This window comes from Sphaerodactylus townsendi, linkage group LG02, assembly GCF_021028975.2.
Source record: "Sphaerodactylus townsendi isolate TG3544 linkage group LG02, MPM_Stown_v2.3, whole genome shotgun sequence".
In the NCBI taxonomy this organism is placed as follows: domain Eukaryota; kingdom Metazoa; phylum Chordata; class Lepidosauria; order Squamata; family Sphaerodactylidae; genus Sphaerodactylus; species Sphaerodactylus townsendi.
In genome coordinates, this window is record NC_059426.1 from 57,837,231 (window position 1) to 57,855,088 (window position 17,858).

A 17,858-nucleotide genomic window follows, 5' to 3' on the forward strand; every position below is an offset into this window, starting at 1 on the left:
CCCAAGCTTAGTTGCAATGTATAGCTGCATAATTTGCAACCTATAGAGCTAAACATGCCTACCAATCTGCTACAAAATAGATGATTATCAGCATCCCAAGTGGCCAGCAAGTCTCTGGCGGGGCTGGGTGCAGCATTGGGCATAGTGTGTCACAAGCTATGTAAGCTCAGATGAAGTTTAGATTCAATTTCTGTGTGAGTTAGCATGTCAACCAACACTTTGTCTATAGTTCTGAAGTTCTTTTTAGAACTACTCTCTTTAGAACTACTTTACTTTCAATTACCTTTAACTAAAAGTCATTCACTGAGAGAAATTGCCTAACTATATCACTTCTCTCTTCATTCTCAGTTGATGTTTAGCTTGTTGCTTTCCTGTGGAGACCTTTATAATGTTTGGAAAGCTTGTGCCACAAGCAAAATGTGAACTGATTTAAAACAGCAAATTCAAGTGGCAAAAAACACACATTGGATTTGGAAAAAAGATCCAATAGAATTCAAACCAAATGTTAACAGATTGCCTTTACATGCCAAAATGATTTTGTTTTAAAGCAGGCGCGCAAAGCCATTTTAAAAAAAACCGTAAAGGACATCAAAGTCTAGCTTAGTGTGATATTATCCATGCCAAGAAAAATAACAGTCTGGAGCTTAGGCTAGAAAAGTCTGATCAAGCAAAGAGGTTCATGTAGTCTAGGAATGTATTCTTATCATCAATAGTGTCTTACAAGTTGGATTCTCTTACACAGCTCAGTTTTAGTCTGCTGTATGTATACTGCTAAAATGCATTGTGCAAAGGAACCCTTAGGCCTTGACTGTTCAGGAAAGAATTTTCAATATGAGGTAGCTTTATGACTGCAGAAGAAATTAACTAGGATTAGTCATTCTCTGACAAGAAATATATTAATGCTGCTATTTTACTTGGGAATTAGTACCATTGGATTCTGTAGGACTTATTCCTGAGTGGAATCAAGCTGCGTGTAATTTAAACGTGACATTTTAAAATGCTCATTGCACAGTGTTGAGACTTAACTCTTTTATTCAATTAAACCATTTTAATGACACAGACACTCCAAAAAGTGAAGCTGGTTTGGAATCTGCTAGATGGTAGATCTGAGTTATGACTCATTCAGTTTGGTTGTTTCCCAGTCTTTCTTCAATGATTTAGACCCTACAGGAGCTCATCTAGACATTTTGCAGTCAATTCTGCTCTAGCAAGGATCTGATTCTATTGGAAGGATCTATTGTGAGAGAGTTTGAATGTTACGCTTGTTCCCTTGCGCTGTGCATGAGAGCAAGAATCTATTTAGGTCTCAGGCTTTGCTTTTCATCACTGTCCAGTTCCTGTCACTGCATTCCCATCCAGCTTCCTTAGACCTCAGACAACCCCATGTCCTGGTTTGTGATCTCCCTCCTCTCCTGATGCATTTTTTCAGGCAACTCAGTTTGAAAACTCTGTCCTGCTTTTTTAAAGGCCAGGCAGGTCTTGTCGTAAAAAAACAAAAAAACAAAATCTGATGACTTCCCCAAACTCTGGGCATAAAATAGTTGAAAGGTGCTTCCGCTGTGTCTAACTTTTAGCCAAGGCTGTATTTGCAGGCCTTGGCAGTTCTGTGGCACTATAAATAAAGCTATTAGCATCAGTATGTAAATAGGTTTCTATTTTTGTTCAGTGCATTGTTTGGGGGAAACTAGGCCAGTTATTCAGTGGGAATGGATGAGACTTACCTGGTTTTTCCAGACGGTACTGTTTTGCAGAATCTCTCTATTGTGCTTTATTTAAAATGAGACAAGCTGTGGTAGGCAAATCCAGTCTTATGGAGGCTTTGATCCTCTAGAGCAGAGAATTTTCTTAGTTGAGCCTGTACAAGAACTGCTGTGATTTGGTCTCTGCTTGGCAGCATGCGAGACTGGATATTTGTGGCCATGTCTTGATCCTTCGCTTTTTATTTGCTATTTGTAAAACACAAATTTATTTATGACCGTTTTATTATTTATTAATTATATTTATTATCGTTATTCATTAAATATTTATGGTCTGCCTTTCCTCGTGACTCATGGCAACTTAAACATTGCACATCAAAAGCATGTGAAATAAAATTTGGAAATGCTTTCCTGCCTTCTTGTCATATTCCGTCAAAAGTCCTGGCAAACAAACAAGGTTTGCAGGGCCTCCTCCAATGAAGGGAATCCCCTCCCCTCTTTTGAGAGCCTTTTCCACAGAGTTGGAGCCCTGGTGGAAAAGGGCCAGGCTCTGGTCAGTGCCAGCTGGGCTACTTTTAAGTGGCGGAACACCCAGCAGGTGGCAGCCTGAAGATTGTAGCTGGTGCACAGGAATATATGGGGAAAACCAGTCCTTCAAATATGTAGGTCCTGATCGTGGAGGGTTTTAAAAGTCATAACCTGCACCGTGGATTGAACTTGGCTCAAGCTGGCAACTGGCCATTTCAGAATGGGCAAAATATGTTCCCATAGGCTAGCAGCCTTAATAATAATCAAGCTGCCCCATTCTAGACTAGGTACAACTTTTCAGTTATCTTCAGGGGCAGCCCAATGTAGAATTCATTACATGAGATTACCCTGGCATGGATCGCTATGGCCACATTGGCAGATTCTGAGAATTGGTGAGCCAGGTGCAGCTGATAGAGGGTGCTGTTGGCCATTGCATCAACCTGCTTATCACACAGCAAGTCTGGATCTATAAGCACCCCCGAATTTTAGCCTGCTCTGAAAAAGCCAGTTCCATTTTGTCCAGGATGAGTGGATCCAGTCCCTCTAGAAGATCAGCCTTTCCAGCCAGCACTATGTCTGTTTTGTATGGATTTAACTTCAGCTTGTTCTGCCTTAGCCACCTGATCACAGCCTCAAAGCATTGGTTCAGAACCAAGACAGATGCCTCTGGAGGCTTGGACAATGAAATATACAGCAGGGTGTCATCTGTGTATTGCTGTCACCCTATCCCAGTGTTCTGGATATTCTAATTCAGTCACCTCTTACTGTAAAGACTGAAACCACCCAAGAGCTGCTGCTTAATACCAACTCCTTATTCCAATCAGTGGATAAGAATGGAGTGGTCAACTATAGGCATATCTAGACATGACATACATTCCTGGGTTGGTCCCAAGGATGTCCTGCCATTTTAAAAAGTGAATTCCCAGCTGAAACTCATTTAAACTGTATTAGAGATGCTCAGTTCTGGTCAGGACCACTGCAACACAGAGCAAAGAGAGGATCATGACTCCTCACATGTTGGTTTTCCTTCCCAGAATGTTGTGCTAAAACACCTCATTCTCCCCCACTACAATCATGAGTTGTATCAGACCCTATAGTGCTTGAGGAAGTCATTCCCCACATCTTCTGTGCCCTGTCACATCTAGTTTGAGCTGAAGCCCAATGAAATAAATGTTTAGGATTGTAATGTTGGAAGTCCTTTGCATAGATTTAAACAGGGGTACAAAACACTATTTCTGAGGTACCTTATTTTCTCTACCTTCTGCTACATATTGGGACCTAGGAAGTTAACAATAGACTAATCAATGGGACCCCAAACTGTAATGGCAACTTGGGAAACTGATAATCCTACATAATCTGAGCATTCCAGTGGTTATACTTTCGAGAGACTTGCTGTTTCTTTTCAAATTTGAAAGTGTTTGTATTTAATGTTGTTGCCCAGGTTGTAGCTGCAATGCTTTTGATACACTGAAGATGCATTCACTGTATATGCTGGTGCCAAATTATTTTTATTTGCTATAAAGGTGGGTGGTACAAGCAATTGTCTTAGCTTAGTCATTGACTTTTTATGAAGACAGTCACTGGTTATTTTCTGGTATAACTCTGCTTTTTTGCAAATAGATGCTTTTTTGCAAATAACTAAGCTATTAAAGCTGCCTGTACCACCAGTCACATATTGGACATGAAATTACTTGGTGCCAGCGTGTACAATAAAGCTGAACTGTGTAGTACATGAATCATCCACAAACACAAATAGACAAAGTGTTGCACAGACTGTGTATCACAGCTCATCTTCCTTATAAGTCCGAACAGAGTCAGCTGAAATTAGATCCATCAAAGGTGGCGATCCTATGGCTGGACCAGGGAGACTTAGCAATGGGATGCCAGCTCCCAGCTCTAGACAGTGTGCAATTAATACCTAGGCAAACCATTAAGAGTGTGGGTGTGATCCTGGATGCCTCTCTGTTTCTATGGAAACACAGGTCACAAAAGTAGCCACATTGGCGTTTTTTCATCTGCACAAGGTTTGGCAACTGGCACCCTGCCTGTCCCATCCTTTCGTAGCCATAGTGTTCCATGCAAAGTTCACCTCTAGCCTAGATTATTATAATTCGCTCTTGAGACTGCTCCAGAAGCTCCAGTTTGCCCAGAATGCAGTGAGAAAACACATATTCAGCCAGTGCTCCATTAGCTGCCCTTCTCCAAGTGGAATACCATGTCAGGTTCAAGGTTTGGGTATTGATGTTTAAGGTCCTAAACTTTCTGGGACCTTCATATCTGCAAGATCACCTCACCCAATACACCCCCCCCCCCAAGGGCAACGTGCTGTGCAGGTAACAACTTACTGGAGGTCCCTGGCCTGAATCCTGTCCAGCTGTCCTCAACCAGAGTCAGAATCTTTTTTGGTTCTGGCCCTGGCTTGGTGGAAGGCTCTTTCAAATGAGACCTGGGTCCTGCTGGACCTGCTTCCAAAGGGCTTGTCCTACAGAGCTGTCCCGCCAGGCCTATGGTTGAGGCAGCAATGATGCTCCACTTAGCTGGCCTCACTTCCCTTGCCTTCCCCTTCCCAGCCCTTTTTTCAGTTTATTGTTCTGTTCCCTTCCTTTATTCTTTTTGCTTTCCCACTCGATTGTCTCGTACCTATTAGCTCTTGGGAAACTGGTTTAATAATTGTGGTTGATTTTTTTATTGTAATGTGTAACTGTTGTGAGCCACCCTGAGTCTGTTCCATGAGGAAGGGAGGACTATAAATCAAATGAAGAAATATTATAACAAATAATTATTATATTATAACAAATTCTATTCCTATACTAGCGTACAGATTTCCAAGAGGTTACAGACAGAAAGGGGGAATGGAACACTCTCATTTTGTTTACCTTAAATAAAGTCCTAATGTCCAGGTACCAATGTGAGAGCAATAGCTACTGTCACCATTATCAACAGTAAGTTGATATTTTGCTTTGGCAACCTCAGTGGGAAGCCAGAACTGGGAAGGCCATAATATAAAGTCAATTTTTCCTCTGTTGCTTTGAAACATTGTGTTGAACTAAATTGTTCAATCAGTGCCCAGCTGTTTTATCATTGTGATAAGGGACACCAAGGGACTCGGTGGTGACAAATACTGTTTGTGTACCTGCTCCTTTTATGTAACCGAGTATCTCTCCCTTGTGCTCAGAGTTATTTTAAGGCTTGCTTTTAAACTGTCTATAGATTTCAAGGTTTCTGACTTCTTCAGCGATTGTTGTATTTCACAAAGAAATGATCCACATTTTCTTGTGATTTCCTGACATTCTCCTGCTGTGCCTTTGTCTTGGACATCAGCAGGTTGGTTTCCTGACATATTCTTGGAATATGAGAGAAGTTAAAGTCCGCTCCCCAGATACAGAGCCTCAAATTTAGGGTTGCATATCTCTGTGGGGAGCCTTTCAAATGTCACCCCAGAGGGTATGAGCGCTACTTTTCTGTGAGCAGCTTCCATGTTGCTGGAATTGTAGCCAATCAGGTCCTTGAAAAGGAAGTGACAGTTCTGCAGGCAAGTTCCTTGCATCAGCCTCTGCCCACATGTTGGCTACTTCAGTGTTACTCTATCCACATGGATGCTGCTTACAGAAAAGTGACTTTGGTACTGGTAGAGTCACTTTTAAAGGTGCCCTGTGTGGGGGCTTCATGGGCAAGGTAAAACTATTGTCTTTGCCTTAGTGACGTTTAAAATAATGATTGGCCCAATCCAGAGGGCCCACTGACTGGGAGTGGCTCTGCCTCTAAAGGGCTTTCTAGATGGTGCAGGAAGGCTGCAAAAAAGGGGGAAACTTCAACCACCTCAAAAACATTCCATAGGGCAAAATGGAGTTATGCCACCATTTTGGGTGAGTGTTCCTGGCCTGAAAGTTGGCCCCTTGCTCACTCCCAGCTGCGCTGGCAGCCAGGTTTAGACTGGCGCAGCTCTTTAGGGAGCAGGCATTTCCATGTCAGGTGACACTGGTTAGATTCCGCCCCCCCCACCCACCCACCCCCATCCCCACACACAGTTTGCCCTCCCCACCAGCATAGGTGCAACTTACACCACCAGGGTGGGCAAATGACCATACCGGCTCCATATTCTGACTCTTCCCCTCTCCTTTGGATTGGGCTGCCCAAGCAGAATCCTACTCAGGTTTGTTCAGTGGAGCTTTCTCCTAGGAAAGTATTCTTAGGATTGCACAATTGACAATTGCTAGTGCACAGTTGCCTGGAATTAAACCTCAGTGAATGCACTGCATTCATTCACTGCAACTAGCCTGGCAGGTATAAATATAATAAAATAAACGTACTTTCAGTTTAATACATAGAGCATGAAGGGGCGCAAATAACCACCGCACACACACACACTTTATTTACAGATTCCCACACATGAATTAGCCATTAAAAGTTGTTAACTATAATAACATGCAGCAAATCCAAAAATAAATTATTGCTTTTTCATATGAAGTTCAGATCCTAGTTCTAACGTAACTGGTGATGTCTGACCAAGTCTTCTAGGCAATGCATAAATAATGTGAATAAATGAAAATGTGACCCGGGGGGGGGGGGGCGAGTTCTTGGAAGACCTTGGCTTAGCTCTTTGAATCTTAGATATTGCTGTGTTTTAGCAGACAGAATGGAAGGCAGACCTTTTCTTCAGAAGATTATGCTTGTGTGGGCCTCCATTCTTGTGATACCTACGACAGGCACATGGTCCAGCTGAGAGCTTTTTCTTCTTTGACATTCTCAGACAAGGCAGATGAGCCAGGGAACGCACATGATCGTTAGGCAGAAGCCCTTAGCAATGCGTATAGTGGTGAATTCATGAGCTGATCATTATTTTGCCTTCCTCTTCTGCTAAATGTCACGTGGATATCCACAGGAAACAAACTCTGGACACAACCATCCTTGTTGTATGGCTCTTCCTGCCTAGAAGCAGCTTTTTTTTTTCAAAAGAAGGTTATTCATGCTGACTTTGTTACGGCAAAGAAGGTGTTGACAAACTGAGAAAACTGGCCCACCTGTGTTGACATACAGACATATCTCTTTGGATCTTTTATTTAATACTTGTTTGCATGGTCAGATAATCAAGTTGGTTGGGTGTTCCGATAAATGCTTCATCTCTCCAAGCTGAGAAATCTCCAACTCAGCCTCCAGCTACCTAAAATGTACTTGTTGGTGGCTAGAGGAATTGATGTGTCAAACAGGAAGCTTGTGTCCATTCTTAAATAATGTTGCTGCAACCTCATGCACATACAATCAAAGCACAGATAGATTATTTTATCAGTGGTGGGATTCAGCTATCACCCTTTCCCTTGGTTCCTGGGTCTGTTTCACTGTCTCTAATGTGAGAATCTGTTATCACCTACAGAAGCTTATGCTGGAATAAAAGTTTCTTACTCTTTAAATCGCCACTGCTTGTCTTTTGCTGCAACTTACCCAATCCTCTGGAATTAGTCTCCTAGCACTATTTGCCATAATTTATCGAAATAGAATTAGACTGACAAGGTTTTTCGTCCCTTCTGTGTATTCATGAGGGTGGATACGAAACAGAATCAATTGTCTGTCTCAATACTGCTTGCTTTTAGCACAGAACAGTTTTCCAGTCTGCGGGATCAAATAAATGTCCCCTTGATGTGTGTGTAAACCAGCTGCAGTTTATCTGAAGTTATTTCAGTAGCCCACTGGCAATAATCACTATTATTAACAGGTGGGGAGTCTTAATGCCTACTTATAATCGTTAAACTGTGGATACTAGCTTAAATGTTTTTTACATCTCTGATTTAGCCATAAATGTAAGAGAAGGTAAGCAGTGGCCAGGTAGTACAGATTCTAAATACCTGCGTTTAGGCAGGTAGGCATTTCTGTGGTGCCTTTCTCCCTAGGATTGCCAACAACCTGGAGGAAAAAAACATTCTGTCCCTTTAACAGAGACTTGATTTATGGAAATAGGCAATTTAAGCTTTTCATGATATGGAAATAAATATAATTACCAGGGTAATAAAGTCCCATTAAAGAGACAATACACTTCCCCGCCCCACCAAGACTGCTGGAAGTCCTGTTCACAGTGAACCCAAAGTGACTTACATAAAACCTGAACAAATAAATAAAAGCAAGCACACACACACCCCAATCCTCCTTGGCTGATCCTACATTCATTGAGCAATTCATATCCAGAGGTTTTGACAATGCCTGGGAGGGCTTTTTTAAAACTTGAAGCACATGGACTTCTACACTAGCTGCAGCTTCTGAACACCTTTTAAAGTAGAGCACATTGCAGTGGTACAGTTTAGAATGTAACTAAGGCAAGGATCACTCTGGCTAGATCTGACTGAGTTTCCCAGATCATAGTTCAACACCTTAACTGTGCAGGGGGGGGGGGCATCTGGACATGGCCAACCCAACCTAGCGGGGGAGGGGGGCATGCAAGGGGGGTAAGGGGAGGGAGTGAGGGGTGGCATGCAAGGGGGGAGGGGGAGGGTATATCATGAAAATATCATCAAGGGTCCAAAGGGTATATCATCAAGGGTCCAAAGGGTATAGCATGAAAATGTAAGAACCTGCACTGGTGTTACAAATGTGTTACAAATGGCTCTCTGCTCTTCTTCTGCATTATGAACCATGACCTGATATTCCCGTTGGAAGTTTTTACATTTTCATGGTAGTCGGATAAAGGTGATATTAATTCTCATGTACAAAATACTCTTAGGGACAAGGTCTGAGTAGAAGAAGTAGAATGAATAGAAGATGAAGAAGAGGAGCATTTACTTTTCTTTCCCTCTCTCTCCTTATTTCCCACCCTTGTAGCATTCTATTTGCGGACATCGAGGGTTTTACCAGCCTGGCCTCCCAGTGCACAGCTCAGGAGTTGGTGATGACACTGAATGAGCTCTTTGCCAGATTTGATAAACTTGCAGCAGTAAGTGGGACTATCCGTGACATTCTTACTCTTTTACAACAGCAGCCAACCATCATGTTGCAGTCTGGATTTCTGCAAAACATTTACTGCCCTGTTAACATCCTGAAATAAAAGTGCATATTTTCTTCCTGTTTTGTAGGAGAATCATTGTTTACGTATCAAAATCCTAGGTGATTGCTATTACTGTGTGTCTGGGTTACCTGAGGCAAGAGCAGACCATGCACACTGTTGTGTTGAAATGGGAATGGATATGATAGAGGCCATCTCGTAAGTACATGTTCCCCAATAATGAGGAATGAAGAAAAACAATTGTCTCTCTGTGTGTTTCTAGTTAGTATTATATGTTGTAAATTGTCAACTTGTACCTATTTGTTTATATCCATTTAGTGTTGAGCAAATATTGAGGTATAACAGGAGAGGAGAAGTTTGGAATGCTTGTGCAGTAACAAAGGATGAAGTATGAATTAAGACAGTTTCATTTGCAGGAGCAGCTAGGTGTTAAGTAAATGTTCTACCCCTGCACTCAGCATACCAGTGATTGTTAGTATCATTGTGGTCTTCTACCTGTCCTTCTTAAAGTCACCTGAACTCTGGTTGTGAATCTTCAGCTTTCAACTGGGGGAACTGCTGGAGAATGTCTACTTGTTAGCTGTTGTGGGTTTTCCAACTGTGCGCCCATGGTCTGATAGTTTTGAGAGAAACACATCTCACCACGACATGCCTCTGAAGATGCCAGCCATAGGTGTGGGTGAAACATTGGGAGAAAAAACTACTAGACCACAGCCACATAGCCCAGAAAACCCACAACAGCCAGTTGATTCCAGCTGTGAAAGCCCTCGACAATACAGAGTTTACATGTGTTTTCTAAGGAGTCACTTACTACAGTTCAGGTTTGATAGTAGAGCAGTGAACTGAGGAAGTTTTGTTCAGAAAGGGCCGTTGTGTAATGCACTTTTCCACAGGCTGTATAGTCTGACGTACATGAAAAACTCATGTCTGGTGCCTCCAGGAGGAAACTGACAAAGACAACTTTTGAGCAAGGAAAAAGTAATTAGCAGTCTATGCTTGTAAGGCTTATTCCCCGGTGCATCTGAACAGGATTGCAGGCATAATTACAGTCCCCCTGGCTGTTAAGATGCCCCTGACCTCTCCATGCTTTTCTTGTGTCTTGAAAAAACTGATCTCATGGATACTGTGCTCTGAGTGAGGTTGCCAGTTGTCCTGCAGATAAATGTCCGGGCTCTTTGTTAGAGGCTGGTTAGAATATTATTTAACATATGATGTTATCTTCCTCCATGCCATGAAAAGCTTCAGCTGCTCATTTCCACACATTATGCCTTTGTTAAAGGGACAGGACATTTTTCTCCGGATCTTTCAACAACCCTATATCCAGTGGTGGGATCCAAAAATTTTAATAACAGGTTCCGATGGTGGTGGGATTCAAACAGTGGCGCCGCCGCACACACGCACCTCCAGTCCCTATTGGGCAGGGAGGTTGCTTTAGTAACCCCTTCTCGGCACTCAGAAAAAATTAGTAACCACTTCTAGAGAAGTGGTGAGAACTGGTTGGATCCCACCTGTGCCTATATCTGAATCATTACACCAAGTGACAGTTGGTGTAAACTTTGGCTTATTAAGGTTTGAACAGAGTCTGTTTGTGTTTATATGTTATCAAAAGAGTAGACTATTAAAAGAGTAGGCGCAGTATATAAAATAGTGGTTCGTTAAGGAGCTCACTGGCTAACTTAGTAGTACTGTGCAAGGCTTAATCAAGTCTGTGTGTATGGTGGGTTTCAGAATCTGTATAGTAAAAGACACCTAGTATGGATATGTAACAACACTATAATCCATTGCATTTATGTTGTTATTAATTTCTTTTAACTAAATAGGGCCTCCATAAGGTTTAAAATTTGTGATTTTAAACAATGGATGTGGATCAAAATATTGAGTAAAATTATGAGAAAGTTGGGGTACATTGTATAACTTTCCATGTGGGCACTTGATTGCCTTCATTTGGATATAGATGCACCCAGTTTGTTTTCTTAATTTCCCCATTGCCTCTACCTACTCTGGACATCTCTATTCCAAGGTAAATAATTTGGTTATTCTGTGGTTGTAAAAAAGGTTGTCACGTCACAGTTGGCTTATGGTGACTCTATAGGATTTTCAAGGCATAAGATGAACAGAGGTGGTTTTCCATTGCATGCCTTATCCCAAGACATCCTTGGTGGTCACCCATCCAACTACTAACCAGCCCTGACCCTGCCTAGCTTCTCAGTCTGACAAGATTGGACAAGTCTGGTTCATTCAGGTCAGAGAAGCTGTTCTGTACACTTTCACTAGTAGTTACTAAAAGGTACATATTAAAAAGTATAACAAAATTGCCAGTACTAAGCCAGTGTTAGGACCCTGTATGTGAATAGCCATTAGCTAGAACATCTAAGCAAAAGAACTGTTCAAACTGTGAAACATCTTTGAAACATTTGAGCTAAACTGAACTGAATAATCTTAAGTGTTGTGCTTAAGAAACCAAAAACAATAAATCTCTGTGCCAAATTCTCTTGTGAATAGGGTAAATATATGCCTCTTGCCTTATTTGCCTCATCCAAATCCATCTCCAAGCTAATATTCCTACCTTTACCATCTCCTCTGCCTGTTAAATTGGTGTTACTGCTTATGTTTATATCTGCCTCAGTGTATTTATTTTAGTTTGCCTTTGTGAAGGGTAGTGCCTGTGGATAAGAAAAATAAAAGTCAGCAGACATCCTTCCCCTTCTGATGTGTGATGACAGAAAGTGCTTTCAAACAAACGCTACCTTATTTCTAAAGCACCACAGTCCCTGAAGGGAAAAGGCAGGAAAAATAAGAGTGAGTGGTTTCTCTGCCTTGGTAGAAGGTTGAAGGGGGTATCCATTGCACGTGAATGTAGCCACCACAGGTCAATGCCTCTTATCCCAAGAACCAACACAAGCCCAAGTGTGTGGGGGGGGTTGACCATGGAACTTTGCAGGACCCCTTAAGACAGAGGCCAAAGCCTTTCATTGCCTTAAATGAGGAGAGTTCCTATTCATTTGAGTGATTCCCTCTCCTCCATCAACAGAAGTTAATCCTTACCATTTGGGGTAGGTTTGCAAATAGAAAATATCTGGAACTAGGCTGCCCTGGAGAAAAAAAAAATGTTCTGCCTCTTCAATAGAGGGTTGAACAGGATGTTATTTACCAAATATTTTAATTTACCTCCATGCCCTGAAAAACTTCAGCTGCCTATTTCCATATAGAACATTCCCCCCCAGACCAGTTGGCAATCATACAAAGAACTACTGTGCCTTTTTTGTTACCATGCCCTTGAACATTATTACATCATTGGTGTGATCCTGCTATATCTTATTGTTCCTAGATAGTATCTGTGAGTGAAGTACACTGGCTTTCATGAGAAGGCTGCTTTTTGCTTTAAGATGACTGATACCTGCCCTAAGCCCTTATATAAAAAGACTGAAAATACAGGATCACCAGGGAGGTTTCCTCCCATTGAGTGCCTATGGAATTTTGCAAAGGGATCCCAGATTTAGATGCTGTCATCAACAACCCCAGGCCACTTCAGGCTATCCTTTCACTGTATACTTCAAAAAGTCCAAGTATTCACTCAACAGCGATAAAGACAGAAGTAACAATTCTAAATCAGAGGTCCAATTTAGAAATTGAGAACTAGCATACTTACAGACCAATCCATGGATTGGGGGAATGGACTTGAGGAGGCTGCATAGGTCTGCGCCGATAGATTTACCCACCCTGGAGCACTTGGTGGATGGTTTTTATTTTGTTTTGCATTTTACCCCCTTCCTGCTCCACTGAAAAGTCCTCTGGAGACAGCAGGGCAGTGGATTGGGCTGCCAATCAGTCACCCCACCCCCACCCCCACCCCTGTTGCAAGGTTTAACTTTGACAAAAGTGATTCTGCAGTTTTACAGCAGAAACCTGTTATGAGGCTGGCACCAAGTTAGCTTCCCCTACCCCTCCAATCCTTGGAGAGTTTTCAACTTTTAATGTTTCCATTTTTGTTGTGAGAACGGCAGTTGACGCTTGTCATGTCATAACATGGTGTTTTAGCACCTGTTGAACAACATCTATTGCGGCTCAATTAAAGGAATAGAATATTTTCTCCAGGCTTGTTGGCAACACTACTTTTAAACATTGTTCAAACGTTGTTTAAAAGGGAGCTTGCCCAGTGGCGTAGTGCCAAGGGGGAAGGGGGTGCACGACGCACTGGGCGGGAGCAGGGCAGGGCACGGGGGGTATAGTTTCCCCTTGCTCCGGCCCTGGGCTTGCCTTCCTGAAGCTTAAGAGGAGGAGTAGAACTTGTGACTGAGTCAGCATTCAATATATTGTTATGCACTGTCTGGTCATTCAAATTGGGAAGCTGAGAGTCATACTGTGGCTTTTGGACCAACTATGAGTTATTTCTTTCAATTCTGCACAGGCATTATGAGTTCATGGAACCTGTTTCTTCTGCCTCAGCCACCGTTTGCATAGCGGGTGCAGGGGCTAGCCAGGATCACTGGGATCCTAGAGGCAGGAGGCAGCGCAGTTTGCACAGAAATGCTGTGTTTCCATGCAAACCATGCAATCAAGAACCCCGTCCCAAGAATCCCCCTCCCTATCTGCATGGCTTGACAGCAAGCCATTAGAGTATCTACTCTAATGGTGACCACCTGGGTGATCCACCATAATGGTGGAGGGAAGGGGATGGGGATTGAATGCTTCCTGCTTGTCATAGTTCACACAAGCAATCAGGAAGTGTTTGCAACCCGGGTTAGAGGGGGAAAGTCATTAAATTCGCAGTTTTCATTTAACCCAGGTTCTGTCCACTAAAACAGGTTAGCAGCATTTTGGGGATAAGTTCTCCCCCCCCAATATTTTTTTGAAAGGACCTCAATCAATTTTACTTGGCCCATACAGAATCACCCGTCTTCCTTCCTTCCTTCCTTCCTTCCTTCCTTCCTTCCTTCCTTCCTTCCTTCCTTCCTTCCTTCCTTCCTTCCTTCCTTCCTTCCTTCCTTCCTTCCTTCCTTCCTTCCTTCCTTCCTTCCTTCCTTCCTTCCTTCCTTCCTTCCTTCCTTCCTTCCGGATTTAGTTAATAGCTCTTCCTGTGATAACTGACTGGGGCTGTTTGCATGTACAGGAGTCCTATAATGACAGAAAGTGTAATATATACATTTTTAAATGAATAAATGTACAGAAAATGAAATATTTGGATTACATCATTTTCAAAATCGTAATGATTCCATTTTCATAGTGTTTAGTAGGCAGTAGCTAACATTTTTGTAAAGTTGCAAAATATTTGCATATTTTTAAAATTAGTACATATTTTGAGCTGAGCAATATTTAGCATTTATAACAATGTATAACTGCCTGTTCTGTTGCCTTAGCAGAGGGCTAATGTGATATTGTTTACCATGTGATGTTGCTTACCTCCATTCTGTGAAAAGTTTCAGCTTCAGCTGCCTATTTCCATTCATGAAGCCTCTGTTTAAAAAAAATTTCTCCAGGCTGTCGGCATTGCTTTGCAGGAAAGAGCAATACGAGGGAGAAAGGACAAATGATAGTACAGAAATCAATTGGTGACCTGGGTCAGTGATTGTTCACCCATTATTGGATCTGGCCTCTGATCTCTGCTCTTTCCAGTGAACAAGAACTATCTTCTTCAATACATAGATCATTTTTGTCTGTACCACAACTATCCTGGAAATTGCCTAGCTGTGGCCGCTCCCTGCAGCCACAGTGTGTCCAGCAGCAGTAATCCAAAGCAAGCATTTAGGGTCTTTCAAGGCCAAGAATCGCCTCATGGCTTCCTCCTTAATTCCTAGATATAATTTCCTTGCAAAATCACTGCATTCTTCCAAGTCAACTTTTGCCCTAAAAGGCAAAAATCCCACACAGTGTTCCAGTGATAATTTTGGGAGCAAACTCTGGGACGTCCGAGACCTCATTAGCATTGGAGCCTGCTGGGAGTAACTGGAGAGGATGTGGCTGTCTGCTGTTCTACGGTAGCCGCTTGAGATTTCTTGCTTCAGTCATTTTTTTCACATGCGGATAATGTTTCATTCGTGGAACATTTGATGCTCGGTGCCATGCAGACAGATTGAAAGCTCTGAAATAATTTCCTTTTTTCTCTTTGCAACATGGTTATTATACTTAATGAGGCACTGAGAGTGGGCAAGTTATGACCAGCTTTGGTATAGAAGCCAGAGACCAGTACTTTTTTTCTTGAGGTCTGAACTCTGACCGGACAGCAACTCCGAAGGACACCTTCTTCCAACTATTGTGCTGCTTGCCTATCCAGCCTTGTCACAGAACAGTACAGTTTGTCTACTTTATTTCACTGAGCTGTAAAAGTATTGTCAGCACTCCATGTTGTATGTTTACCTCATTTTTTAGGAATTATGTATTCTACATTCATATTTGTCTCTTCCTCTTTTCCGTGCATACTTTCTCAGATTAGTGCGAGAGGTGACAGGTGTCAACGTGAATATGCGCGTTGGGATCCACAGCGGAAGAGTTCACTGTGGAGTCTTGGGCCTCAGGAAATGGCAGTTTGATGTGTGGTCAAATGATGTTACTTTAGCCAATCACATGGAAGCAGGAGGCAAAGCAGGGTAAGAGTCTCCACATCAATGTTACCATATCACAGTCCACCTGTTTGTTTGTTTTTTGCTCTGGAAATGCCATATAGCAGTGGTGGCAAACCTTTGGCATGCGTGCCAGAGGTGGCACACAGATCCCTCTTTGTGAGCACCCACGCTGTCGCCCCAGTTAGAGCACTCGGCGGTGGCATAGCGCCAAGGAGGAGAGGGGAGCGAGACACACTGGGCGTGCCCCTCTTTAGGGGTGTTCCAGGGCGTTCCGGGGGCATTCCAGGGCAGAGCAGGGGCGCGAGGCGGACACATGCCCCCAGCACAGTTTCCCCTTGCTCTGTCACTGGCACTCGGTCTCTAAAAGGTTCTCCATCACTGCCATATAGTTTCATGTTAGTAATACAAGTAGCATACAAGAAAGCAAGAAGGATGAAAGCAGTACGTGTAGTGGTTCGATTATCATACCAGGATATTGCATTTGAATTTCTTGCATTTGCATTTGAATTTCTTAAAGGTATAAAGGTGTGAGGAGGTGCTGGATCTTATTGCTAGGATTTTCAAAACAGAGCTAAGCACTGCCCCTCCATGGATTGGCTGCTGATGGAGCATTCATATGGAAGCTATGCTTGTAGTTACCTGTGGTCATATGAGAATGAGAGATCTATTTATAAAATGAAAAGCCTAGAAGAACTAAAAATAGAGGGATGGAATATTGACTGGTGGCTACATCACCAACTTTATAGTATTTTTTCCAAAGAAGTAAAACCATTTTGGATACAAGGCAAACAAGATGAAATTGAAAATAATGTACTTAAAAAAGAGGATCACTTAACTAAAAGAATGTATAATTTACGTTTAAAACTTGAATTAGAAGATGAAACAGTCAAAGATTATATGATCAATTGGGCAAAAGATATAGAACATGTAATCTTTTTGGTAGATTGGGAAAAGTTTTGGTGTTTGGGTTTGCAGTTTGCAAATAGCAATTATATCAAAGAGAACTTTTACAAAATAAGGTTCTGATGGTATTTGACGCCTATTCAAATAGCAAAGATCACTCACAAAACTGCTACGTGCTGGAAATGTAGGAACGAATTGGAGACCTTTTATCAGCAATGGTGGTTATGCAAGAAATTTAAAAGCTTCCGACTTAAAATGCGTGAAGAAATACATTAAAAAAAATTCAGATGAAATGCACCCCGGAAATATATCTCTTGGGGATGTGTAAGGATATAAAGGAGAAAAATAATAAAAACCTATTCCAATACTTAGTGTGAAGATATTTGCTATTTCAGTTTGGCAAATGAAAGTGCTGGAACTACTGGTAGTCAAGATCGCAAAAATCATAGGCTATGAGGATCTTAAGAACAATAGAAACTTTATTGATCAATTGTCACATTGGATTACATATCTGGAAGAGAGACACAATTTAAAAAATGCTATATTGCAAGGAATTTAAAATATATTATCTTTTTTGCTTTTTTCTATTTCTAATACACATTGAGTATGCACTTATAGAAGTCGAATTGTTTAATATATATCACTTTATATGGATTTTATATTCTCAATGATATCTAAAATATGTTTGTATGGTTGAGAGATGTTGTAGAGAAAGTGCTGACTAGCCACTTCTCTTACATGGGTCAGGATTTTGGATTACACATACGGCTCAGAGGCAAAAAAATGAATAAAATATATTTTTTAAGGTTTATTGAGTACAACACCTGCTCAATAAACAAAATTAACAGAAAAAAATAACTAAGGATTAAAATCATCTTTAGCTACCATAAAACACTGGTAGCATGGCTTCAAAACAAACTGCAAGCAAAGAGAGAGAGAGAGGAAAAGTATTGCTTATAAGAACTGGCTGGCAGAGTCTAACAGCTTTGAAATGCCTAAGATATCAGGCTGAAAAACAAAAGGTTATGATCAGACGCGTAGAGAGAGTAATAAGAATGAGAGTAGAAGTAGCAGTTTTTCTTTGAATGTTGAGGCAATTATACAAAATTGCTGGTCAGGTGGCATAAACAGACCAATCATACTCTAATCCTAATTAACAAAAAAAATTGGTGCAAAGTCATT

General features: G+C 41.7%; 1 protein-coding gene across 4 annotated transcripts in view; it reads left to right on the top strand.

Annotated features, from left to right (window-relative positions):
• Window positions 1–17,858, top strand: part of ADCY5 (adenylate cyclase 5) — a 263,000-nt gene that overhangs the window by 164,891 nt on the left and 80,251 nt on the right. For all 4 annotated transcript variants that reach the window (XR_007243478.1, XM_048483745.1, XM_048483743.1 and 1 more), the window contains 3 exons: window positions 9,033–9,144; window positions 9,284–9,411; window positions 15,639–15,797. Coding sequence is in view for 3 of the 4 variants with exons in the window: in XM_048483745.1 (XP_048339702.1) it covers window positions 9,033–9,144; window positions 9,284–9,411; window positions 15,639–15,797 (399 nt within the window). In the remaining variant the exon portion in view is untranslated. The remainder of the gene's footprint in view (window positions 1–9,032; window positions 9,145–9,283; window positions 9,412–15,638; window positions 15,798–17,858) is intronic.